Here is a 27364-nt window from a genome sequence, read left to right on the forward strand (position 1 = left end):
CTTTCATGAATAGTAGATCTAAGTGCAAAGGAAAGCTCCTGTCCAGAGAGCTTGTCTTTGTGTCACTTTGAATTTCACTTTAAAAACCTATAAGCAGATAATTCTTTGGGCCTCACGGGTTTTTTTTTTTTTTCCCTTAAATAATATTTTACCACTTAAAGCTAAGTAACAACCTCCAAATAGTTAATCGCTAACTAACAGAATATCCCCTGATGGTATCAGCACTCTTTATTCCATTTTGTTGATAAGAGAAGAAACAAATGGGAAGAAAAAGTGACTTATTCCAGGGCACATCAAGTATGAATTATCAGCAAGGTGAAAGGAGGCTATTGGAGCTCCAGTCTCTGGTTTTTGATTAATTCTCTGAACCACACAGCCATTAATCTGCAATTAGATCTCCTGTGTAGTTTGGTTTGAGATTTTACTTAGTAAATGGCTTTGTAAACTGCAGGCCATAATAACCTATTTCAAATTATATGAGCAAAATCACAAGCATACCTTGGATAATATTTTTTAATGGGCATAATATTCATGGTTAATAATATTTAAATTTCACTGAACAACAGTCTGAATTCAAGCTTAATCTATAGTTCTAAGTTATCAGAAGGCAAAAGGAATATTTATAAAATAGGTGAAGTATAAATAGTTAATACTTTGGGTAACTGAAAACAAAATTGTTACAGTTTTACATTTCAGAAGTATGTATGTCTACACTTCATTCCACAGTGCAATTTGGATAAGATTTTAGCAGATTAACATCCCAAATTATAACAGTCTTAATGGAGCTAGCAAAGTCATTCTTTATAGCAACTACAACAAAAACTCACAGAAATAAATGTAATACACTATGAATGTAATACACTATATATGTAAGACCCATATATAAAAGAGGCATACCATATATGTATTTGATGAACTATTATTATACTTTGTCACACCCAGATTAATTTATAAACATATTGTAAAGCCAAGGTCCCATTGACATCTTGTGAGGGTGGGATAAGAAACTTGTAAACTCATGTAAAGTTCATTTAGAGGAATAAATTTCAGAGAATAAACAAGAAAACATTTTAAAAGTATAAATAAACTACAACAATAAAAAATAGTACTTTTCTGGCACAGACCAATGGAATAAAATGCAAAGAAACAGGCACAGGTGCATCAAGTATTCAATAAATGAAAAATAACAATGAAAGAACAGAAGGGTTTAAAAAGTGATGTTATGACAGCTGACTCAATCCGCACCTCACATCATTCAGCAAACAAATTCCAGGTGAGGTGGGCATCTCAGTGTAAGAAAGCAAAACCAAAATATTTGGGAAGGCTTTTCTACATACTATGTAGAAATTATTATAATATTAGTACAATAATTATAAATTATAATATTAATTAATAATATTTAATATTTAATAATATTAAATAATAAACATTATAACTTATAATATTGTTATTCATATAGAGGTCATTCTACATGACTTCAAAGATAAAAAGACATAGATTTGATATAAAACATAACATTTATTGAAATAAATATGTATTAAGGATAGCAATCAGTTTTCTGCCATTCATGCTATAATCACTTAAATTCATCATTTGTCTTTTAATTTCATTTAGCGCCTTGACACACAAAAAAAATGTTTAACTATAAGAAGTTAAAAATACCAATTTTTTCTTTAAGGTCTCTTTCCTTTTAGCTGTGAAATCGTTTTCTTAACCCCAAACCAGAACAATTTTCACTTCATTTTCTTGTGATTTTTTTCATTGTTTATGTTAATTAAACAAATGAGAAGTCAAAATACAGCTTTCCCCTCTATTATTTGTTTGATTTAAGGATGTTAATTAACTTCTCTGACATGATAATGTCAGCCTGTTACAGTTACTGTTAAGATTAAAATACTTTCTATGAAACATTTTTCATATTTACTACAGAACCTATTACAAATAGCATCCTACAACTTGGTCTTTAACGCTGCAGTCTGAAGTTATCAGATGGCCAAAGAACGTTGTAATCCAAGAGTACCAAAAGGTTCCTTATACACTAGAACCACAGATTATTTATGAGCTTGAAATATAAATAGGATATTTACCCTTCTTCATCTTACCTCTAATAGACCATCCTCTGGCAGATCTGTACAGTGGACAGCATTCTGGATCTTAGTTTTACCAAAGATTGCTCGGAGGGTTCCAGGGCGTAAATGTCGGGCAATTTCCTATTAAAAACATACTCATATATAAAGTCAGTCATGTAGTGTTAATTAAAAAAGCCACCAGCTATAGGAAACACCTGAATTATTCATTAATGAGATACATGTATATGTTACTAGTAATGATTTTTCCTAGAAACAGCACGAATGCATGAAAACTGAGCATTGAACATTCTCAGTTGACTCACAAAACTCACCTGGCCCAATGTAACGTCCACTGTAATCTATGTTAAAGGCAACAATAATTACATCTCTTCTTATCAACAGATTATGGGAGTCACATAAAATATGAACCCAGTTCATAAAATACAAGTAAGAGACTTGTATTTTATAAGACAATAGAGATCCTAATGACTTAATTTAAAATGAACTAGTCTGACAGCATTGATTTCAAAAGGGTTTTTTTTAAATGTAATAGTTGTATCAGTTTAGTGCTACCTCACACTTAGGGGAAAAAAGTTACAAATAAAATTGTGGGTAAAAGAAATGAGGTTAAAAAAACTGAAGATGTGGGAATATCAGTGATATACTTAATAGTCTTTGTTTTTCCAAGTTAAAGATTTTCTAAAACCCTATTTTAATTTTGAAATATATCGTACATGCAAAAAAGGCATTGACTGCACATGAATATTTAGGAATAATAATGAAAAAAATACCTGTGTACACACCACTGAGCAGAATTAAAATAATATTAAAATAATTTCCAATGCTCCTTGTGTGACCCTTCCTCATTCCATCTACTCCCATCTCCATCCAGAGGTTACAATTATTACCCTGTTATTTTTCAAGGCATTGTTTTTCACATTTGTCCATGTAAATATGTGTAGCTGTAACTCATTTTTGTTACTATATATATTCCAATGTATGACTGTTCAGCTGCTAAGTTGTATCCGACTGTTTTACGACCCCATGGGCTGTAGCTCTCCAGGCTCCTCTGTCCATGGGATTTTCCAGGCAAGAATACTGGAGTGGGTTGCCATTCCCTTCTCCAGTGAATCTTCCCAATCCAGCAACTAAACCCACTTCTCCTGGATTTGCAGGTTGTTTCTTTACCTCTGAGCCACCAGGGAAGCCCCCAGTGCAGGACAGAACATACTTTATCTATTTTCCTGATGATTGACATTCAGTTAATTTCTCTCTCTCCCACCTCTCTCTCTCTCTCTCTCTCTCTCTCTCTCTCTCTCTCTCTCTCTCTCTCTCTAACACACACACATACATGCGTGCACACACAAACAATTCTGCTACAAGCATTTTTGTACATGGTGCACATACGCAGTTTTTCTGTAATCTTAGGGCATATACATACTCAGTTTCCCTAAGTACTGTCAAACTGCTTTCTTAAATAGCTGAAACAATTTGCCCTCAATCATTATTGCATACCAGAGTTAAGGAATTTTACTACAAAGGGGAGAGAAATGAAGCAGTACTGGAGAGAGAGGTGGGATAAAGAGAGGGTTTGTTTGTTCGTTTGTTTGTTTTTTTGAGAGAGAGAGACAGGATGTAACTTTTAAAGTTGGAGAAATAATACATGGTTCTATGCTGATAGGAACGATCCAACAAAGTGGAAAACTGATGAAGCAGAAGGGAGAAGAGAGAGTCGCTGGAGAGATGGAAGCAAGTGACTAAGTAGAGAAGCTGGCCTTATCTAAGAGCATGAAGCATTCATCCTAAACATCAAGACAGTACACGGGCCCAGTTATAGCTGTGGGTTTATGTGGTAGCCGGAACTTATGGAAGTTCTTTCTCTACTTTTAAGTTTTACTGAGGTATAACTTTACATATGATAACATGCATTGGCTTTCAGTGTACTGCCCCATGAATTCTGTCAAATGTATATACTCAGCAACTCTCATTTTAAACTGAATATAGAACATTTCTAAAGTTCCTTCTAGATACTTTTTTTTTTTTTTACTCATTTTGACTATTTTCAAGTGAAAAAAGTCAGCAAGATTGGTACCAACTGAGAGGAAGGATGGGGAGGAAGTTTTGGGGATCTGAGGAGAGAAAAGGAGGCATGAGATAACATTTTAAGAGGGGAGAAAAGTGAATGAATTAGAAAAATGGATGTGACTCCACTAAGGGCCTCTTGAAGTCAGTGATCACAAAAGAGAGGTTATTCCCAACAGCAATGCATTCTCCAGTCATGGACACAGGCAAAGGTGAGGCAGAAAGATGAATTTAATGAGGGCTGGGTTTTCATCAAAACAACATGAGAGAGGGGTAAGGGAGGCTCAGGGTGTATGTAAGATAACGATGATAATCATGGACAAAATTTATTTTTAATTGAGGAAGAAAGTAAGTGGGGGAGGATAAGGAAAAGGGTGAGACACAATGAAAAGGTAGATCAGTACATTAGAGCTCCTAGTGGGATGCGATGATTTATGCAAATCCATGTGTTAGAAGAAATGAGCTGGAAAGTTAAGAGACTGGATATTTGAAATTGGAATTACAGGGGGTGGGCAGAGATGGCGTTATAAAGATTTATAATGACCCATTTTAAGGCATAACCATGCTGAGCTCAGGTGGAAAGAAAGAAGGTTGAAAGAAAGGAGGACAGCAGCTGGAGAGGCCAAGGTATGGAATGGGCTGTGCTGTGCTGTGCTTAGTCACTCAGTCGTGTCTGACTCTTTGCAACCCCATGGACTGTAGCCCGCCAGGCTCCTCGGTCCATGGGGATTCTCTAGGCAAGAATACTGCAGTGGGCTAGTGCATGGGTATGACCCAGAAAGATGTTATGGGGAGGGAGGTGGGAGGGGGGTTCATGTTTGGGAATGCATGTAAGAATTAAAGATTTTAAAATTTAAAAAAAAAAAAAAAAAAAGAATACTGCAGTGGGCTGTCATGCCCTTCTCCAGGGGATCTTCCCAACCCAGGGATCAAACTCAGGTCTCCCACATTGTAGGTGGATTCTTTACTATCTGTGTCACCAGGGAAGCCCTAAGGAATGGATTAACTGTATGAATATGCAAATCACCAAGAATTATGACAGGTGTAGGGTATGGTGCTGGGATGCTGAGCAGCGTTCACAGCTGTGATTTCATCACTTCTGCACATTTTAAAGGCATGCATTTAATTACTTAAGTCATAGTTTCAAGGTTTCTATCAAAAGTCAGTTACAAATGTATCAAGTTTAAGAAAACCATTTTGATCAACTACGAAATAAGGATGACTTTATATTTTATTTCATATTCATTATTTTCATTCTGTTCCTCATAATTGTCTGGGAATGAAGTACCCGATATTCAACACCTACTCTACTTATGGAATGCAAAAGTAGGAAGTCAAGAAACACCTGTAGTAACAGGCAAATTTGGCCTTGGAATGTGGAATGAAGCTGGGCAAAGACTAATAGAGTTTTGCCAAGAAAATGCACTGGTCATAGCAAACACCCTCTTCCAACAACACAAGAGAAGACTCTACACATGGACATCACCAGATGGTCAAAACCGAAATCAGATTGATTATATTCTTTGCAGCCAAAGAGGCAGAAGCTCGCTACAGTCAACAAAAACGAGACCAGGAGCTGACTGCGGCTCAGATCATGAACTCCTTATTACCAAATTCAGACTCAAATTGAAGAAAATAGGGAAAACCGCTAGACCATTCGGGTATGACCTAAATCAAATCCCTTATGATTATACAGTGGAAGTGAGAAATAGATTTAAGGGCCTAGATTTGACAGATAGAGTGCCTGATGAACTATGGAATGAGGTTCGTGACATTGTACAGGAGACAGGTTTCAAGATCATCCCCATGGAGAAGAAATGCAAAAAAGCAACATGGCTGTCTGGGGAGGCCTTACAAATAGCTGTGAAGAGAAGAGAAGTGAAAAGCAAAGGAGAAAAGGAAAGATATAAGCATCTGAATGCAGAGTTCCAAAGAACAGCAAGAAGAGATAAGAAAGCCTTCTTCAGCAATCAATGCAAAGAAATAGAGGAAAACAACAGATTGGGAAAGACTAGAGATCTCTTCAAGAAAATTAGAGATAGCAAGGGAACATTTCATGTAAAGATGGGCTCGATAAAGGACAGAAATGGTATGGACCTAATAGAAGCAGAAGATATTAAGAAGAGGTGGCAAGAATATACGGAAGAACTGTACAAAAAAGATCTTCACGACCCAGATAATCAAGATGATGTGATCACTAATCTAGAGCCAGACATCTTGGAATGTGAAGTCAAGTGGGCCTTAGAAAGCATCACTATGAACAAAGCTAGTGGAGGTGATGGAATTCCAGTAGAGCTGTTTCAAATCCTGAAAGATGATGCTGTGAAAGTGCTGCACTCAATATGCCAGCACATTTGGAAAACTCAGCAGTGGCCACAGGACTGGAAAAGGTCAGTTTTCATTCCAATCCCAAAGAAAGGCAATGCCAAAGCATGCTCAAACAATTGCACAATTGCACTCATCTCACACGCTAGTAAAGTAATGCTCAAAATTCTCCAAGCCAGGCTTCAGTAATACGTGAACCATGAACTCCCTGATGTTCAAGCTGGTTTTAGAAAAGGCAGAGGAACCAGAGATCAAATTATCCGCTGGATCATGGAAAAAGCAAGAGAGTTCCAGAAAAACATCTATTTCTGCTTTATTGACTATGCCAAGCCTTTGACTGTGTGGATCACAAGAAACTGTGGAAAATTCTGAAAGAGATGGGAATACAGACCACCTGACCTGCCTCTTGAGAAATCTGTATGCAGGTCAGGAAGCAACAGTTAGAACTGGACATGGAACAACAGACTGGTTCCAAATAGGAGAAGGAGTATGTCAAGGCTGTATATTGTCACCCTGCTTATTTAACTTCTATGCAGAGTACATGATGAGAAATGCTGGACTGGAAGAAACACAAGCTGGAATCAAGATTGCGGGGAGAAATATCAACAACCTCAGCTATGCAGATGACACCACCCTTATGGCAGAAAGTGAAGAGGAGCTAAAAAGCCTCTTGATGAAAGTGAAAGAGGAGAGTGAAAAAGTTGGCTTAAAGCTCAACATTCAGAAAATGAAGATCATGGCATCCGGTCCCATCACTTCATGGGAAATAGATGGGGAAACAGTGGAAACAGTGTCAGACTTTATTTTTGGGGGCTCCAAAATCACTGCAGATGGTGACTGCAGCCATGAAATTAAAAGACACTCCTTGGAAGAAAAGTTTATGACCAACTTAGATAGTATATTCAAAAGCATAGACATTACTTTGCCGACTAAGGTCCATCTAGTCGAGGCTATGGTTTTTCCTGTGGTCATGTATGGATGTGAGAGTTGGACTGTGAAGAAAGCTGAGTGCTCAAGAATTGATGCTTTTGAACTGTGGTGTTGGAGAAGACTCTTGAGAGTGCCTTGGACTGTAGGGAGATCCAACCAGTCCATTCTGAAGGAGATCAGCCCTGGGATTTCTTTGGAAGGAATGATGCTAAAGGTGAAGCTCCAGTACTTTGGCCACCTCATGCGAAGAGTTGACTCATTGGAAAAGACTCTGCTGTTGGGAGGGATTGAGGGCAGGAGGAGAAGGGGACGACCAAGGATGAGATGGCTGGATGGCATCACGGACTCAATGGACGTGAGTCTGAGTAATCTCCAGGAGATAGTGATGGACAGGGAGCCCTGGAGTGCTGCGATTCATGGGGTCACAAAGAGTCAGACACGACTGAGCGACCGAACTGAACTGAACTGACTCTACTTATGTGGTGGTAAGCTGCCATTCTGTGAAATACAGTGTACTTTGGAAAATTATGAAAGGTGAGTACTTCTTTTCTTTTCCTTATTGTTTCAGATTAGGGGAAAAACTTTGAAGTGACTCACTCTGAAATATCACTTTCATGTAGGTGTCCGCTATGTGCACAGCACTTGAACTCTGAAGAGACTGGTGTGTTGGAGGGATGTTGTACTGTGGCCAGAGAGTGCAGTTTCTTTGGTCTTCTTTTGAAAGGATTTGTGTGTCCTAATGCATAGTCCATTTTAGTGAAGGTCTCATGGACAGTGGGGGCTTCCCAGGTGGTGCAGTGGTAAAGAATCCACCTGCCAATGCAGGAGACAAAGTTTCAATCTCTGGGTTGGGAGGATCCCCTGGAGTAGGAAATGGCAACCCACTTCAGTATCCTTGCCTGGAGAATCCTATGGACAGAGGAGCCTGGTAGGCTACAGTCCACAGGGTCACAGAGAGACACAACTGAGCACGCATGTACACACACATGGGTAGTGGAAAAGAATATTATCACAGGTTGCATTCTCCCAGATATCAACTCTGAGGTGCACATTTGCATGCAGAAAGTTTATTGGGGAGTAGCCTTAGGAACTATACTTGTGGGGAAGTGAGGAAAACAAGACTAGGCAGAGGGAGAAGTTGAAGTTCAATGCAGTAACAGTAGTTGCCCCAGGTAATCCTACAAGGAGCTCTGGAGCTTCAGAGTTGTCCTCAACTGAAACAAACAGGTCAGACTTTTATTTATCCAAATTGACAAGTCACTGGACAGAGGCCAGTCCAAGGAAGGGGGCATGTCTTTGGACAGATGGCTTTTCTTCAGCAGACAGCAGTCTCTGGAGAGGGACTTACTGTATTACCATCAGCTGCTAACACTCCCAGCAGCTGGGGATTGTGCACTTCAGTCCTGAAGGGCAGATGGGGATCTGAGCAGCCCTCCATGGCATCTACTAATTACATACATACAAACATACACACACACAGAGAGGCACACATGCACACGTATATATAATGCATGTGGTATATACAGCATGTATGACAAAACACATGTGGACTATTGCAATCTGATTACCATTCTTTTTAGGTAATTTTTTTTCTTTTCCGGAAGTTTTTGAATTACCTCTTTATCTAGGCACTGGCCATTTACTGGTCATTCTCCTCCATACTCAATAGTCCAATCTAACTTAAAGATACATATTTTCAGTTTATTATTTCTTTTATTGTTTTCTCTCCTCTGTTTTATTTTTTCCTTTTTTAAACCAGCCATTTCCATGTAACAGATATTGACACTGCTGATTCTATCTTGCCTCTCTCTTTTTATATTTTCCATCTAATTGTCTATTTGTGTTATATTCTGGGAGAATTCCTCCATTTGACGTGTCAGCTCAATAATCTGCTTTTAAACTTGGTCCACTGCAGAATTCTATTCATTTTCTAAGTATTTTTCACATTTCAAAAATTATATTTTAAGTTTTCTGTATCTGTGATTATTTTTATGGATTCAATTTTTTTTTTCTGGGGATGCTGACTATATTAAAGACTCTTGTTAGCTCCAGTAATTTGCTTGCCTTAGGTGTTGACATTCTAGGAATAAGCAAACTAAAATGGACTAGAATGGGTGAATTTAACTCAGATGACCATTATATCTACTACTGTGGGCAGGAATCCCTTAGAAGAAATGGAGTAGCCATCATGGTCAACAAAAGAGTCTAAAATGCAGTACTTGGATGAAATCTCAAAAACAACACAATGATCTCTGTTTGCTTCCAAGGCAAACCATTCAATATCATGGTAATCGAAGCCTATGCCCCAACCAGCAACACTGAAGAAGCTGAAGTTGAACGGTTCTATGAAGATCTACAAGACCTTTCAGAACTAACACCCAAAAAAGATGTCCTTTTCATTATAGGGGACAGGAATGCAAAAGTAGGAAGTCAAGAAACACCTGGAGTAACAGGCAAATTTGGCCATGAAGTACGGAATGAAGCAGGGCAAAGACTAATAGAGTTTTGCTAAGAAAACACACTGGTCATAATAAACACTCTCCTTCAACAACACAAGAGAAGACTCTACACATGGACATCACCAGATGGTCAACACCAAAATCAGATTGATTATATTCTTTGCAGCCAAAGATGGAGCAGCTCTATACAGTCAACAAAAACAAGACCAGGAGCTGACTGTGGCTCAGATCATGAACTCCTTATTACCAAATTCAGACTTAGATTGAAGAAAGTGGGGAAAACCACTAGACCATTCAGGTATGACCTAAATCAAATCCCTTATGATTATACAGTGGAAGTGAGAAACAGATTTAAGGGACTAGATCTGATAGATAGAGTGCCTGATGAACTATGGAATGAAGTTCGTGACATTGTACAGGAGACAGGGATCAAGACCATCCCCATGGAAAAGAAATGCAAAAAGCAAAATGGCTGTCTGAGGAGGCCTTACAAACAGCTGTGAAAAGAAGAGGGGCAAAAAGCAAAGGAGAAAAGGAAAGATATAAGCATCTGAATGCAGAGTTCCAAAGAATAGCAAGGAGAGATAAGAAAGCCTTCCTCAGCGATCAATGTAAAGAAATAGAGGAAAACAACAGAATGGGAAAGACTAGAGATCTCTTCAAGAAAATTAGAGCTACCAAGGGAATATTTCATGCAAAGATGGGCTCGATAAAGGACAGAAATGGTATGGACCTAACAGAAGCAGAAGATATTAAGAAGAGGTGGCAAGAATACGCAGAAGAACTGTACAAAAAAGATCTTCATGATCAAGATAATCACGATGGGGGGATCACTCACCTAGAGCCAGACATCTTGGAATGTGAAGTCAAGTGGGCCTTAGAAAGCATCACTACGAACAAAGCTAGTGGAGGTGATGGAATTCCAGCTGAGCTATCTCAAGTCCTGAAAGATGATGCTGTGAAAGTGCTGCACTCAATATGCCAGCAAATTTGGAAAACTCAGCAGTGGCCACAGGACTGGAAAAGGTCAGTTTTCATTCCAATTCCAAACAAAGGCAATGCCAAAGAATGCTCAAACTACCACACAATTGCACTCATCTCACATGCTAGTAAAGTAATGCTCAAAATTCTCCAAGCCAGGCTTCAGCAATACATGAACCGTGAACTTTCTGATGTTCAAGCTGGTTTTAGAAAAGGCAGAGGAACCAGAGATCAAATTGCCAACATCTGCTGGATCATGGGAAAAGCAAGAGGGTTCCAGAAACACATCTATTTCTGCTTTATTGACTATGCCAAAGCCTTTGACTGTATGGATCACAATAAACTGTGGAAAATTCTGAGAGATGGGAATACCAGACCACCTGACCTGCCTCTTGAGAAACCTGTATGCAGGTCAGAAAGGAACAGTTAGAACTGGACATGGAAGAACAGACTGGTTACAAAGAGGAAAAGGAGTACGTCAAGGCTGTATATTGTCACCCTGCTTATTTAACTTCTATGCAGAGTACATCATGAGACATGCTGCCGGAAGAAACACAAGCTGGAATCAAGATTGCCAGGAGAAATATCAATAACCTCAGATGTGCAGATGACACCACCATTATGGCAGAAAGTGAAGAGGAGCTAAAAAGCCTCTTGATGAAAGTGAAAGAGGAGAGTGAAAAAGTTGGCTTAAAGCTCAACATTCAGAAAATGAAGATCATGGCATCTGGTCCCATCACTTCATGGGAAGTAGATGGGGAAACAACGGAAACAGTGTCAGACTTAATTTTTTGGGGCTCCAGGACCACTGCAGATGGTGACTGCAGCCATGAAATTAAAAGACGCTTAATCCTTGGAAGGAAAGTTATGACCAACCTAGACAGTATATTGTAAAGCAGAGATATTACTTTGCCGACTAAGGTCCATCTAGTCAAGGCTATGGTTTTCCAGTGGTCATGTATGGATATGAGAGTTGGACTGTGAAGAAGGCTGAGCGCCGAAGAATTGATGCTTTTGAACTGTGGTGTTGGAGAAGACTCTTGAGAGTCCCTTGGACAGCAAGGAGATCCAACCAGTCCCTCCTAAAGGAGATCAGTCCTGGGTGTTCATTGTAAGGACTGATGCTAAAGCTGAAACTCCAATATTTTGGCCACCTCATGCGAAGATTTGACTCATTGGAAAAGACTCTGATGCTGGGAGGGATTAGAGGCAGGAAGAGAAGGGGACGACAGAGGTTGAGATGGGTGGATGGCATCACCGACTCTATGGACATGAGTTTGAGTGAACTCTGGGAGTTGGTGATGGACAGGGAGGCCTGGCATGCTGCCATTCATAGGGTCGCAATGAGTCAGACACAACTGAGCGACTGAACTGACTGACTGACTAGGTGTTGATTACGTATGTTGTATTTGGTGTCTTCTTTATGGTATAAATTAACTGCAAATGGTTGGAACTCCTGACTCTTTATCTTTGGAATTCTCTGTTTACCTGTCACAGAGGGCAGGAAAATACCAACATATAAGGTTTGGTCATTGTTTTTCTTAAGGAGGTGGGGCTTCTCATTTTTCCCAGGTGTCACTAGCTACCTACCCACCACATTACCTCTAGCTAAAGCCCCACACTCTTGGCGTTGGGCTGTGGCTAAAAGCATCAGATGTCCTCTGCTCAGCATAAGCAAGCAAAGGGGAAATGGCTGGTGGACTCTGCTGTTCTTTATGCAGCCTCCTCACCCATCGTCCTGCTAATGGCTCCAGGCCCCTCCTGGGCATCGTGTCCACATCATCTGATATACAGTCAGATACCCTGCCCCTTCTGAGCAGGCCTCTCCTGCATGCTTTAGAGTAGGCTTCTCCTTAACAGTCCAATCCTACCCGCTTTTGCCTTTTGAAGTTGATGGCCTGCTAATGGTAAGCACTCTTTCTTGTTTTCCAGCTTGGCTGGAGATTTCCTCTTTTAAATAAAACAAGATAAAATACACCTCCCATAGTTTCTGAGGATTGGAAAGGGAGGGAAAGATGGGCACATATTTGTTATCTGCCACACTGATGAAAACTCATCTTACTGACATTTCCATTTCTCCAAACATAATAAGTTACTTTTAATTCACACTAGCTACTATCATTTTATGTGTAAAACACAGACATTATTATGCTATTCACTTGCTATGACCTAATGTCTCAGCTTGTTAGTGTGTCATTTATATTCCTCCACATTCTGCCTAAATCTATCCGTTAGGCCTCACAGACACCTTCCCTGAAACCTAAAATCCCAACAACATAATTTCCTCTATAAAACTAACCTGAATTCCTCCCAGAGTAATCTTTCCATTCCCACTGCTCATACAGGAATCTATGTTCCTACTGTAGATCCCTGACTTGCAATCATAGTTTTTCTGTGTGCCTATTTCAGTAAGTTTCCATTAGACTCCCAACCCTTTGACACAACATAAGACTGTGATCACATGGACTGTAACTTGCCTGGCTCCTCTGTCCATAGAATTCTCCAGGCAAGCCTACTGGAGTGGGTTGTCATTTCCTTCTCCAGACGATCTTCCTGACCCAGGGATTAAACCAGGGTCTCCTGCATTGCAGGCAGATTCTTTAACAACTGAGCCACTAGGGATGAACACACAGTAAGTGTTTGCTAAATATTTCCGACTGACATAAAATGCCAACACTGCTATTCAATAAGCCAGTAAGCAGCAGAATGAAGGATAAGGACTGTGGAGAAAGGCTCTCTGGATTTGAATTTTGCTTCAGTCACTTACAAGTGGTGTGGCCATGCCATGTTGCTTAACCTTTCTGCCTATTGTAATGTTCTCCTTCGTAAAATATCAATTAAAAACAGGACTTAACTACAATGTTGTTGTGATAATTAGAGTAAGTAAAAGTATTTTGGAGCAGTTAAAGACTCTGTCTGCAGTGTGGGAGACTCTGTTTGATCCCTCAGTTGGGACGATCCCCAGGGGAAGGGAATGGCAACCCCCTCCAGTATTCTTGCCTGGAGAATTCCTTGGAGAGAGAAGTCTATAGTCCATGGGGTCACAAAGAGTCAGACACAACTGAGTGACTAGCACTTTCTTTTCTTTCTGTCATATGGTAAACAATTAATTGATAATGGCTATTAGTTTTATTAATAAAACCTTAAAATTAAAAGGAGGTTAAGATAAGAGTTCTTAAAGAGATAAAGAAGGGTATATATTAACATATGTCAAAGATGACCCAACCAAATATTCAAGTATCTTTTAATTAATATGTGGAATTTCTTAAGAATTTTAATTATAAGTTTAGAATGTTCAAATAATCAAGTAATAAGACATTTAGATATTATCTATAAATAGACATTTACAGATAATAATCTATAAACATACCTCAGAAAACAAGGTATTTTTATGTGTATATTTGTTTGAGGTAAACAATAATGATAAAATATAGAACAAGTATTGTCTTCATATCTGTTAAAATTTAGACTTTCGTTTGGGATCAGTTGTTTTTTTTTTTTAAGGTAATACATTTATGTTAGATTTGACCATTGTAAAACATCAAATATGCTCTATAAGAGTAAAAAATACTGAAATGTTTAAAGTGAAAGCCTAGAAAACTCCTCCATTGATCATTTCCCCCCTCATTTCCTGGGAGACTTTCCCTAATCATTCCCAATAGATCCATCTTCCTCATGCTCCTTGTATTGTATGGTGAAAACCCTCCTACCATGCAGTTCCTCTCCCATAATGAAGCAGAGAGGAGTACCAGGTAAATAAAAGCAACGGAAGTATCAACATGCAATTTAAATTTAACAGGTAAATAAATTTTAAGTTATCACAATATTATAAGTGAGGGATTATGCTGAGAAAGTAAGACTCTTTAAAGAGCACTGTTTATTTACACTTAGAAGTCTTTCAAACTGTACTGAATTTCCGCATATTCATCCCCCACCACAACCTTGCCGTCTCAGCTCCATCAAGTCAAATGCTTGAACAGCTCATTTTAAGTACTAAAAATTCTATTCAGGGAATCCTGTGAGTGGGAGGAAGAAATATGGTTTAAAGAATGACCTTTAAAACAAAGACATGGGAAAAAAATGTACTAAGTACAATGGTAATAAAATACTGAAAACAAAGAAGAGAAAGTTTATATAATTATTCTATTACTGTGTGTATTATAAAGAATATTACTGTCTACTGAATAACAGGTCTATCAGACTGACAAAATATGTGTGGACAAAGAAAACAAACTGCTTCCCTAGAAAGCTAATCTGTTTCAGTTCTCCCTGATACAGAAGAGATATACAAGAATGAAAATCACCTTCCACTTAAGAAATGAATTAAATCTGGAAGAGATTTGTAAAATTCACTGATTATGGAAGTTTTAAGAATGACAACTTTGTGACTAACTCTAGAATACAGTCTGGAGAAGGAAATGGCAACCCACTCCGTATTCTGGCCTAGAAAATCCTGTGGACAGAGGAGCCTGGTGGGCTGCTGTCTATGGGATTCCACAGAGTCGGACACGATTGAAGCGAATCAGCAGCAGCAGCAGCTAGAATACAGTCATAAAATGAGTGACACATGGTGCATAATCACAGCTGGTCATTAGCCTAATTAGGGGAAAATTCTAAGTAAAAGGAAAAAACTCTTGGCTTAATCTATTGAATAACCTTAATCTATAGGTTATCCTTAATCTACAGGATAACCATGTTAGTAGTGATATAGATAAGAGGATAAATCTTAACAGAGGAACTAGCATGGCTCCAATCTTAGCAATCCTAAAAGATTTGTGAAACAAAAGAAATGTTACAGCCACTGCCATCATTCATAGGCAACAAGGGTAACAGAATTTAATATCAAAGGCCAATGAAACAATGACTATAATTAAAACAGCAAACACTCAAGTTTCTGGCCATTACTGGTGCTCTTCGGCAGAGTCCTATAATATTAAAAAGTACATGCTAAGCCCTCTTCTTAACTCCTCTGATACTCCAAATATATCTTCAGTTCAGTTCAGTTCTGCTCAGAACTGCTCAGTCGCGTCTTTGCGACCCCATGAATCGCAGCACACCAGGCCTCCCTGTCCATCACCAACTCCGGAGTTCACTCAGATTCACGTCCATCGAGTCAGTGATGCCATCCAGCCATCTCATCCTCTGTCGTCCTCTTCTCCTCCTGCCCCCAATCCCTCCCAGCATCAGAGTCTTTTCCAATGAGTCAACTCTTCGCATGAGGTGGCCAAAGTACTGGAGCTTCAGCTTTAGCATCATTACTTCCAAAGAAATCCCAGGGCTGATCTCCTTCAGAATGGACTGGTTGGACCTCTTGCAGTCCAAGGCACTCTCAAGAGTCTTCTCCAACACCACAGTTCAAAAGCATCAATTCTTCGGCGCTCAGCCTTCTTCACAGTCCAACTCTCACATTCATACATGACTACTGGAAAAACCATAGCCTTGACTAGACAGACCTTAGTCGGCAAAGCAATGTCTCTGCTTTTGAATATGCTATCTAGGTTGGTCATAACTTTTCTTCCAAGGAGTAGGCACCTTTTAATTTCATGGCTGCAGTCACCATCTGCAGTGATTTTGGAGCCCCCCAAAATTAAAGTCTGTCACTGCTTCCACTGTTTCCCCATCTGTTTCCCATGAAGTGATGGGACCAGATGCCATGATCTTCATTTTCTGAATGTTGAGCTTTAGGCCAACTTTTTCACTCTCCTCTTTCACTTTCATCAAGAGGCTTTTTAGTTCCTCTTCACTTTCTGCCGTAAGGGTGGTGTCATCTGCATATCTGAGGTTATTGGTATTTCTCCCGGCAATCTTGATTCCAGCTTGTGTTTCTTCCAGTCTAGCGTTTCTCATCATGTACTCTGCATAGAAGTTAAATAAGCAGGGTGACAATATACAACTTTGATGTACACCTTTTCCTATTTGGAACCAGTCTGTTGTTCCATGTCCAGTTCTAACTGTTGCTTCCTGACCTGCATATAGGTTTCTCAAGAGGCAGGTCAGGTGGTCTGTATTCCCATCTCTTTCAGAATTTTCCACAGTTTATTGTGATCCACACAGTCAAAGGCTTTGGCATAGTCAATAAAGCAGAAATAGATGTTTCTCTGGAAAATATATCTTACCAAACCTTAACCACCAACCATTTTTCCCATTTCCATGCAACTTTGTATTAAGTAATGCAGTTACAGTTTCACATTCCTGGGAGATACCAGGAATACCAGGCTAATTCACAACTAAAACAATGAAACACCAAAAGGAATCAAAAATAGGAAAGGAAATCAGAGAAGAGATCCAAAAGCTACTTTCTATAAGTCTAAGGATCCTTCTAGGAGAAGTAATTGCAAAACTAAACACATCTACTTATATATTAGTCTCATTGAATGAGCCATTGGAGAATTCACAGCAAATACTCTCATTAGCTCTAGAGACCACATGAATTATTTATATAGAGGAATCATTAAAATCTGGTTTGGGACCTCTGACTAGCTTCACAGCTCCCTTTTAATTAAATAGAAATTAGCTGTAATGTAAATTTATAGAACATGAAGAGGGTCACAATTAAGTGTAATTTCAGGTGAACCATTTAGACAATTCAATCCTATCTTCTCCACTAGTCTCCAACAGACCACAGGTCATAGTAATCACTGCCTCCAATCGAGCTCTTGCTACTGCAGTCAATAGTAGGCACTCGCTGAAATAAGGTCTCATTTGACACCGGTATTATTTTTATATGTAAAATGATTTGGTTCTCCTGGTTCTCCTTTTTTAAAATTGTTGGGCAAATCTTTTTGTTTGCTTTTATGTGACTTGCTTTGTATTTCAGCAAAATGCACAAGGACTTGTTTGTAAGTAAAGTCTGAGAACATAAACATTAATATAGAGGAAACAAACTCCTTTTCAGTAAATATTTTTCTATTTCTTTTCTGTTTTTCCCCAAAGTTACATTATAGGAGATTTAACCTTTGAAGTACAGGCTTTACCTGGCAGACACTATGGATCTGATTCCAGACCACTGCAACAAAGTGAGTTCTGCAATAAAGTGATTCACACAAGTTTCTTGGTTTCCCAGTCCATATGTTATGTTTACAATATACTTTAGTCTATTAAGTGTGCAATAGCATTATTTCTAAAAAAAAAAAGAACATATCTTAATTAAAAAATAATCTATTGCTAAAAAATGCTTGGCTTTCCCAGGTAGCACTAGTGGTAAAGAACCCGCCTGCCAGTGCAGGAGATGTGAGAAACGGGTCTTATCCTTGGATTGGGAAGTTACCCTGGAGAAGGGAATGGCAACCCACTCCAGTATTCTTGTCTGAAGAATCCACATGGACAGAGGAGCCTGGAGGGCTACAGTCCATAGGGACACAAAGAATTGGACACAACTTAGTTGTGAACCAACTTAGCTATTATTAGTTAAAAAATGCTAACCACCATCTGAGCCTTCTGTAATAGTAGCATCGAAGATCACTGGTCACAGATCACTATGACAAACATACACAATAATGAAAAAGTACAAAATATTGTGAGATCTGCCAAAATACGACACAAACATGAAGTGAACGAGCACTGCTGGAAAAACAGTGTTGATAGACTTGCTTGTGGCAGGGTTGCTACAAACCTTCAGTTTGTTAAAAACAAACACACAAACAAAAGACCCCCATGGTATTAGTGAAGCCTAATTAAGTGGAACAATAAAACAAAGCAAGCCTGTATAGACACATCACTACTGAGAAACTTGAGGGGCATTCTCAATCTCTCCCCCGTGGAAAAAAAAGTGTTGTGCAGTCTACTACACCCTGATAACATAACTGCTGCTCAAACTTCTAAAGAGACTTACAGCTCAATAAAGTAATGGAGCTATATAAATAATGAAGGAATAAAGTAATGAAATAGCTAAGACCCATTCTGGCATCTCTGATTCACTGCCACATTCTGCCATAACAAATGCTGAAATGTGGCCCTTATCAGTCTGCTTTCTATCTTTACTCTGCCACCATATTCTCATTGATTTCTAGGCTACTGATTTCTTCCTGGTTCATCCACTGCTCTTGATAAATATATTCACCACAAAATAGTCAGAGTGGGCTTTATAAAACGTAAGTCAAGTTATACCATTTTCCTGCCTCATATCCTCTGATGCTTTTCCTAAGAGAAAAATCCACAAGTTTTAACATAAGCTATACAGTCCTGCATGATCGAATACCTGCTTACCTCTCTACCCTGAAATGGTCTCGTCACACCAGCCTCTTCCAATTTTTCAAAGCCACCAAGCTCTTCCCTACTTCACGCATGAAAACACATACTATTCCCTTTGAATATTCTGGCTCAGAAATTCTTCTCCCTCTTCTTATGTTCTTTACAAATAGTTCAGAAAAAGCAGCTGTAGTAGATTCTACAGAGTGGCTCTTTCAACTCTTCATTCTATCCCCCTTCTAGGTGAAAGTCAAAAACCTAAAAACTACCTTCATGGTGCAGGTTATGTCATGCTAGTGAGATCTAGAAGGTAAAACTGAGCAGAGCCCATCTTCCGCTGATAATGTTACTGGCAGACAAAGCCGGTGGTGGGAGAAATGCATGTTTGGAGGCTTTTGTGGTGGCCAGACTCACTGTCTGAGTGACCGGATTCCCAGAAATGAGAGTCAGTGGTAGAGGCAGCAGTGGAGGCAACAGCAGAAGCCACTTCTGCTTCTAGACGCAAGGATGCCCTTAAACTCAACGGCTCCAATGGCCCTTCTAATGTTTGTAAAAGTCTATTTTTTCCCTGTATCAAATCCCTTTTAAAAGAATCCCTTGGCTGGTTTGTTTCCTGCTCTGAACTTTCAGTGATACTTTGATGTTCCATCTCTCTTTCTCATCTCTACACAAAATGACAATCTCTGCTGCTACTTAGTCAGTAGGGCTTCCCAGGCAGTTGTAGAGAATCTCCTGGCAATTCAGGAGACGCAGGTTCGATCCCTGGGTCAGGAAGATCCCCTGGAGAAAGAAATGGCAACCCACTCCAGTCTTCTTGCCTGAGAAATCCCATGGACAGGGGGTCTGGGGGGCTACAGCCAACAGGGTTGCAAAAGTCTGACATGACTTAGCGACTAAACAACTTAGTAAGTACATTCTTGCCATCTGGCTTTCACCACCACTCTCTTGAAATTACTCTCTCAAAAGTCACTTGAAATAATCAGTCTTCTTGCTGAAATCTCTTATGTAGTAGCAAAATGACAAAAGTGCCATCAAAAGTAGCATCTAGTATGGGTACACTTCAGTTTATAAAGTCGGACAGAGAGTTTATTAAAGGCTTAGGTCCAGCAATGCTAGGTTGAATTAAATGAGATAATGCCCATAAAATGTCTAATACTGTCTGACCAAATTGGAGGCACACAGAAGTAGATAAACTCATCTTCATATTTTTAAAAATAAACTCTTAAAGTTATAACTAACCACTAACCATGAGGCACTCACATAGTCTTTTCATTTTAAAAAGCAGGTAGTATTTTATATGAATCTCACAACCCCCTACTGTATTGACAATGTAAATAGTTTTCACCTTTTGTAGATATGGATAATTTGGTTTAATGGACCATCTTAGACTTCCCATCCAGAACTAAAGAAAGAGTGTATTCAAAGATCCAACCACTCTGGGAAAACTCGTATCAAAATTTTAATTTCCTAACTGCCCCAGGTCCACTATAATTCCCTTTAAAGTCATTATGAGCAGCTAAGATTCCACACTGAAGTTAGCACTTAAAAATCATCTAAATGCATTTCACAGTTACCAAGAGCAGCACAGTCTAATAGATATAATAACATGAGCCACATTAAAAAGTAAAACAAGATAAGTTAATTTTAACAATAAAAAAAGCTGAGTGCTGAAAAATTGATGCTTTTGAACTGTAGTGTTGGAGAAAACTCTTGAGAGTCCCTTGGACTGCAAGGAGACCAAACCAGTCAAGCCTAAAGGAAATCAGTCCTGAATATTCATTGGAAGGACTGATGCTGAAGCTGAAAATCCAATACTTTGGGCACCTGATGTGAAGAACTGACTCACTGGAAAAGACCCTGATGCTGGGAAAGATTGAAGGCGGGAGGAGAAGGGGACAACAGAGGATGAGATGGTTGCATGGCATCACTGACTCAATGGACATGAGTTTGAGTAAACTCTGGGAATTGGTGATAGACAGGGAGGCCTGGTGTGCTGCAGTCCATGGGGTTGAAAAGAGTTGGACACGAATGAGCGACTGAACTGAACTGAATACAATTTATTTAACCCTATATATCTAAAATATAATTCCAGTGAATAATTAATATAAAAATTATTAATGAGCTATTTTACATTATTATTTCACACTAAACATTCAAAGTCCTGGGTGTACCTCATATGTACAACACATCTCAATTTGAACCAGTCATCCTTTAAGTGCTTGAGTGCTACAAGGGCATAGTGGACACCATGTGGATAACATAGACCTAGAGACTGGTAGCTTTCTTCTTTGACCCAGTATACTTCTTGGCAACATTCTACTTAAAAGCTGAGCCAAAACTGTTAATATCTATAGTATCAATGCTTCTTACTTAAAGGAGACTTTACACTGGACCAAAGCCTCTAGGGCAATCTAGCCATGCTTCTCATATTTCCATCCTAGGCTATAATCTTATCTCATCTTATCTATTTATCTATCTATCCTCTCTGTTGCCCATTTTCTTCTACAATTGACATTACAGATGTACACCATTATCCTCATGCCCCTATCCTTAGCTACATCTTTTCTCTCAGCAGACAACTTTGTTTCCTGCTTCACAGAGAAAATTGAGACTATCCAGAATTATCTCCTTAAATTTCCTCTACCCAGTTACTTATATTTGTATACTCTCCGCTCTTATTTACTGTAAAAAGAAGAAAAAGTATGTCTTTTCCTTTTAATAGTTAACCCTTCCATCTCTTGGTCACTCTAAGTTAGGAAATTTGTTTCATTATAATTCTACTTCTCTTGTATTTAATATTTTCAACATTTCTTTCTCCTGAATCCTACACAAAAGCTCAAGTCTCTCCCATCACACACACATACAAATAAACAACTTTAATTACTCTCCCATCTCTTCCCTTCCCTTTTAAGAAGTCTTAATAATCTCTGGAAGAAAAGCTATGACCAAATTAGACAGCATATTAAAAAGCAGAGACATTACTTTGCCAACAAAAGTCATCTAGTCAAAGCTTTTATTTTTCTAGTAGTCATGTATGGATGTGCGAGCCAGACTATAAAGAAAGCTGAGTGCCAAAGAATTGATGCTTTAGAACTGTGGTGTTGGAGAAGACTCTTGAGAGTCCCTTGGACTGCAAGGAGACCAAACCAGTCCACCCTAAAGGAAATCAGTCCTGAATATTCATTGGAAGGACTGATGCTGAAGCTGAAACTCCAATACTTTGGGCACCTGATGCGAAGAGCTGACTCATTTGAAAAGACCCTGATGCTGGGAAAGATTGAGGGCAGGAGGAGAAGGGGACGACAGAGGATGAGATGGTTGGATGGTGTCACTGACTCAATGCACATGAGTTTGGGCAAGCTCCAGAAGTTGGTGATGGACAGGGAAGCCTGGCATTCTGCAGTCCACGGGGTTGCAAAGAGTGGGAAACAACTGAGCAACTAAACTGAACTGAATAATCTCTATTCCCTTTATACTCTTTGCTTTGGCAAAGGACACTAATTATTTTCTAACCGGTCACAGGATCTCTCCATTTGTGACTTCTCTCCATTCCCTTATTCCTGAAGCTCCCCTTTACTCAGTCCATGTGGTACCCGGTCCAGGTTCTCCCTATGGCTCCTCAGCCCCCTTTGTTTACACATTCCTCCTGCCCAGAGCTCCCTCTTTGTTCTCTCATCTTTTGGCTCTGCCTGGGCAATCTCATTCATTACTAATCATGTCTCTTCAGGGGACTCTTTAATCCCTAAATTTAGCCCAGTCCTCTTTACTAAATTCCAAACTGGAATATACAACTGCCTAACCAACGTCACTTGGTTATCCCACAGGACTCTTATGTTCAATTTGCCCAAAGCTAATCTCAGTCGGAGAAGGCAATGGCACCCCACTCCAGTACTCTTGTCTGGAAAATTCCATGGACGGAGGAGCCTGGAAGACTGCAGTCCATGAGGTTGCTGAGGGTCAAACACGACTGAACAACTTCACTTTCACTTTTCACTTTCATGCATTGGAGAAGGAAATGGCTACCCACTCCAGTGTAATTGCCTGGAGAATCTCAGGGATGGGGGAGCCTGGTGGGCTGCCGTCTATGGTGTCGCACAGAGTCAGACACGACTGTAGCGACTTAGCAGCAGCAGCAGCAGCAGCAATCTCAGTATCTCCTATCTCAAATCCTCCTCCTCCTAAATTCCCTCTCTTCATGAACAGCACTACCACTCAACCAAGGTATCTAGAACAAAACTTGGGAGTCATCCTCAGACTCCTCTCTGTTCCTTTTGGGTCCCATATCCAATTCATGTCAATGACATGGATTCATTTCTTTAACAAAGCATCCTTTCCTTAACGTTCGCAGTTTACCCCAATTGCCATAGTTCACCCTCTCATCTTGTTTAGAACACTGGGTCTCCTAATAAGCCAGCATGCCTCTACCATCAAAAATGTATTCCATTTATTTGTTCACACATCTGTTTTACTTTTGTAATCTGTAAACTCTGTAAGGACAAGGACTATGACCTTTCCATATCCAACACATAGGAAATGTTCATAAAAGAATCATTGAGTAACAGTCATTATGATTTAATGTAAGAGAACAAATAAATGAAATGACTAACATGACCAAATTTATACACTTCATTAACCTGCTTAATGACAGACAGTGAAACTATGCCTCTATGTTACCAATATTCCAGCCCACTTTGGCTAAATTACCCTCTTCAGAAGTGCCTATTTTAAGGAACACTGAAGCAAATCCTTTTGAAATCCAAGTAATCATCACTTAATTTATCTATTTTGTGAACTGACAGTTTTGTATATCAGATTTTCTCAAACTAGGGCACACGTGTCTGAGAATGGAATTTAAAAACTCCAAGTACTGATCCCCAAAGCTCTGAAAATGACTTGCTCTGTGACCTTGATTGAAGAGAATATCCCTGTTTTATCACAGATATGAAACATCTTACAGTGGATCCAAAATGAGATGGGAGCACTCCACCAAAGGAACATTACATTTATAAGTGCAAGATCTTAAGTGACTTTTCCAGTGGGGATATAAAGACATGCCTAATTCCCTGAAGAAATATTGAATCTTGAGCAGCAGCAGGGTGAATATACAGTGTAGAAAAGACCAATTCACTCTAAACATTAGAGTCCATACTACAGTAGATGATCTTTCATCTTATTTGTTTAAATTCTCTTACCTATTTTTAAAATATATACTCCTCTATTGCTCTATAATGCAATAACTCACATTTTAAAATATGATCTTGAGCAAGATTCTCATTTAAAACAGAAAGAATGAACTCTGTTTACCACAGTTGCAAAATCAACATTATTATTTTTTGGTTATATTTTTAAAAACCACTCATTTGTATACAGAATATACTGAATTATTGTATGAATGGGAATATTTCCTAAATAAGAATACCCTTTTACCTAGATAACTCATATTTAAATTCTTGCCCTCCAAGGTATCTTGTTTTCCTTCCCCAAGGCTTTTATTATAAAAAAGTAATTTTTTTCTCATCTTTAGTCTTTATCTATAATAGCTTTTTAAAAAATAAATTTTTTTCTTTAGGCATTATATTCTAAAAGGTAATTTTATCCTCCCCCCAAATTCATTTTCTCTTCCTAGGATTATTATAAACATTACCTTGAAATACATAATTTACTTCTCTCTTTTTTAAATTTCCTCATTTTCTTCTCTTCTCTCTGCCAAAATAATGTTCAGAATGTATTATAGAAATTTTATTTTCTCTTATACTGCTGGAATAAAGCAATTTTTTTAACTTTGAACTTTAGTCTATGTAGTTAAGTATTTTAGAAAACCACAGAAAAAAATAATTTCTATAATTGTATAGTAATTGGAATAAATGTTAGTAATCTTGAACCTTGATCTTCTGCTAGCACCTCAAACACATGTCCCAAAACACTTATCTTCCACTATTTCTCCAACCCGCACATCCTGCCTGATGCCAATGTACTTTCTCTTTGGTTTCTAGTGGCATCACTATTTTCCCATATTTTCATGCTTGATAACTCAGATCTATTTCTAACAATTTCATGTTATCCAAAGGTGTGAAGATGAAGTCTGGGCAATATAGATGGGAAGCCAACCAGAATTTACACTGGAGCATCTCAATAAAATTAGATTTTTCTCCATGAGAAAAGAGTCATGACCAGGTCCACTATTGCTTTTAGGCAACAGTTTAAACACCAACACTTTGCACCAGGTGCAAAGTGAAACTGGGAGGACTTGTACAAATAACAAAATGGCACCACAGACTGGACCCCAAAGTCCAGATATCATTTTGCATCTTTTTTTAAAGAAGTTTCCTGAGAACCCACAGGATGGGGATCTGGATATTATACTGCTTTGTGGTTTTGGATATGTGTAATATATTTCTTACCTATTTCAAAGTTTTTATTGATGCCACAATATTGATGCCACAATATTTGGTGAGTGAATTCATTCAAATACCTAAAGGAGCATTTTGTAACATGTTCTCTTTGAAGAGTATATTAGAATAAAACAAGATTCAAGGACAAATGTACTATGGGTACTTTATTGAGAGTTTTTGTTTTGTTTTGTTTGAATGTGTATGTTTTTATATCAGGCAAGGATAAGTATTTGATCACACCTCTTTTTAAAAAAAATATTTCAGACTAACACTATATAGTCATGCTTCATCCTATAGGGCTTTCGTAACTTGATTCTTCCAATAATTCCCATGCAACACACGACTGGAAATGAATCCAGGCCCTGCCTGTGGATGCAGCCCGGGCCTGCCTCATTATGGCTTTCCCTCCATTCAAGTGAATGTCCATGTTATTCTCCTTAATCTCCGCAAGTAGTGCACCTGGCTTGGCTAAGAGGAAAAGCACACCCCTCTGTACTTGCCCGGGGACATAGAATAACCACATTCCAGAGATTTTCCAGGGACTTTAACCTTGATCTTTGTGCCACTCAATATTACCAAATATTGATTTAATAAAGAAAATGTATAGAGCTTGCTTTAGGGAAATAGAAACAACATACCCTTCCTTTTAAAGCTCTGTCCCTGCACTGCACTACCTCTTGGTGAAGTTTAGGACTAGAAATCATGCTGATCTCTCACACAGTTATTGCCCACTGGGTGATACCACCAGCTTCTTATAAAGAATAGCCTACGAAACCTGCTTTCATTGAACAGTGAGTGCTAGATCACATAGGGCCTTCTTCCGGGATCCATGAAAGAATTTCCTCTTAGGTATCAGGAAAAGTTAGGATTTTGAGAAAACAAGTTTGTTTATCCCATGGACACTGCCAGTCATATAGCTTGATAGCATGGACGTCTAAAAATTAACACCCACACGGTGGCCTTTGTGTAAAAGTACAGGATTTCATGGCATGCCTTTTACCATGCATGAGAAAATGGCATGTTTTCTCATTTCCTCATTCATTTTAATTTGTCTTATCATCTTGCATAGTGTTTCTAATCTACCTTAAATAATAGCTGGAAAAAAGGAAATTTAAATAAATAAATAAATGTACCAATGGCAATGTTTTAAGCTTCTTAAAAGATATATAACATTAGCCTATAATAAAACATCTGCTTATATACAATTGCAACCATTATATTGATATGTAAGTACAGACATTCTTGTTGCAGGCACTCAAACAATGAATATTTTAAAATCATAAAACTTCTATTCATGTACTAAATATCTTACTTTCTGAAAGATTTATTTACTTTTATAAAACTAAACTCATAAAGTACTTGCATGATCATCGGCTCTATTTATTTAACAAGCTATATCAAAAGCAGCCCCATATTTACATGAATGCTGTGATACATCAGCTCATGCAGTTCAGCTATTTTCAAAATATATTTTAAAATATTTGATTCTGCTTTTAAAATATGATAACAAGCTGGTTGTGAAAGGCAACAAATAGCATATATATAGTCTCAATGTCTCAAATGTGACAAGACTGTAACAAAATTAGACAGTGAATTCTGGTAAGTCAAGTTGATGAATGTTGTTCACTGTAATGCCTGTAATGCCTACTGTTTACTATCTCCTCAGGTTAATTAGTATTCTGAATAGTACATAACTCTCATATATATTGATGCACTTTACGAACCAAAAAAAGTCCTGCTATTCAAACAAAATACAATGGAAACCATGTAATCATTTAAGTCATAGTCTATTATGCTGCCACTGTGGCTTTAGAAAGGACAAAACAAATTATAAATGAATACCTTTTGTCCTCTGACCCAGTAATTTCACCTGTAGGAATTTATTCAAAGGTAATAATAAAAATAAGAAATAAAATAATAAAATTAGAAAATAATAAAA

At 38.5% G+C, this 27364-nt stretch overlaps 1 protein-coding gene across 1 annotated transcript in view; it reads right to left on the reverse strand.

Annotated features, from left to right (window-relative positions):
• Positions 1–27364, reverse strand: part of NME7 (NME/NM23 family member 7) — a 241564-nt gene that overhangs the window by 53393 nt on the left and 160807 nt on the right. Inside the window, 1 exon segment of the mRNA XM_042257207.2 lies at positions 2103–2210. Coding sequence (XP_042113141.1) covers positions 2103–2210 — 108 coding nt within the window.

This window comes from Ovis aries, chromosome 12 (genome assembly GCF_016772045.2).
Source record: "Ovis aries strain OAR_USU_Benz2616 breed Rambouillet chromosome 12, ARS-UI_Ramb_v3.0, whole genome shotgun sequence".
NCBI lineage: Eukaryota > Metazoa > Chordata > Mammalia > Artiodactyla > Bovidae > Ovis > Ovis aries.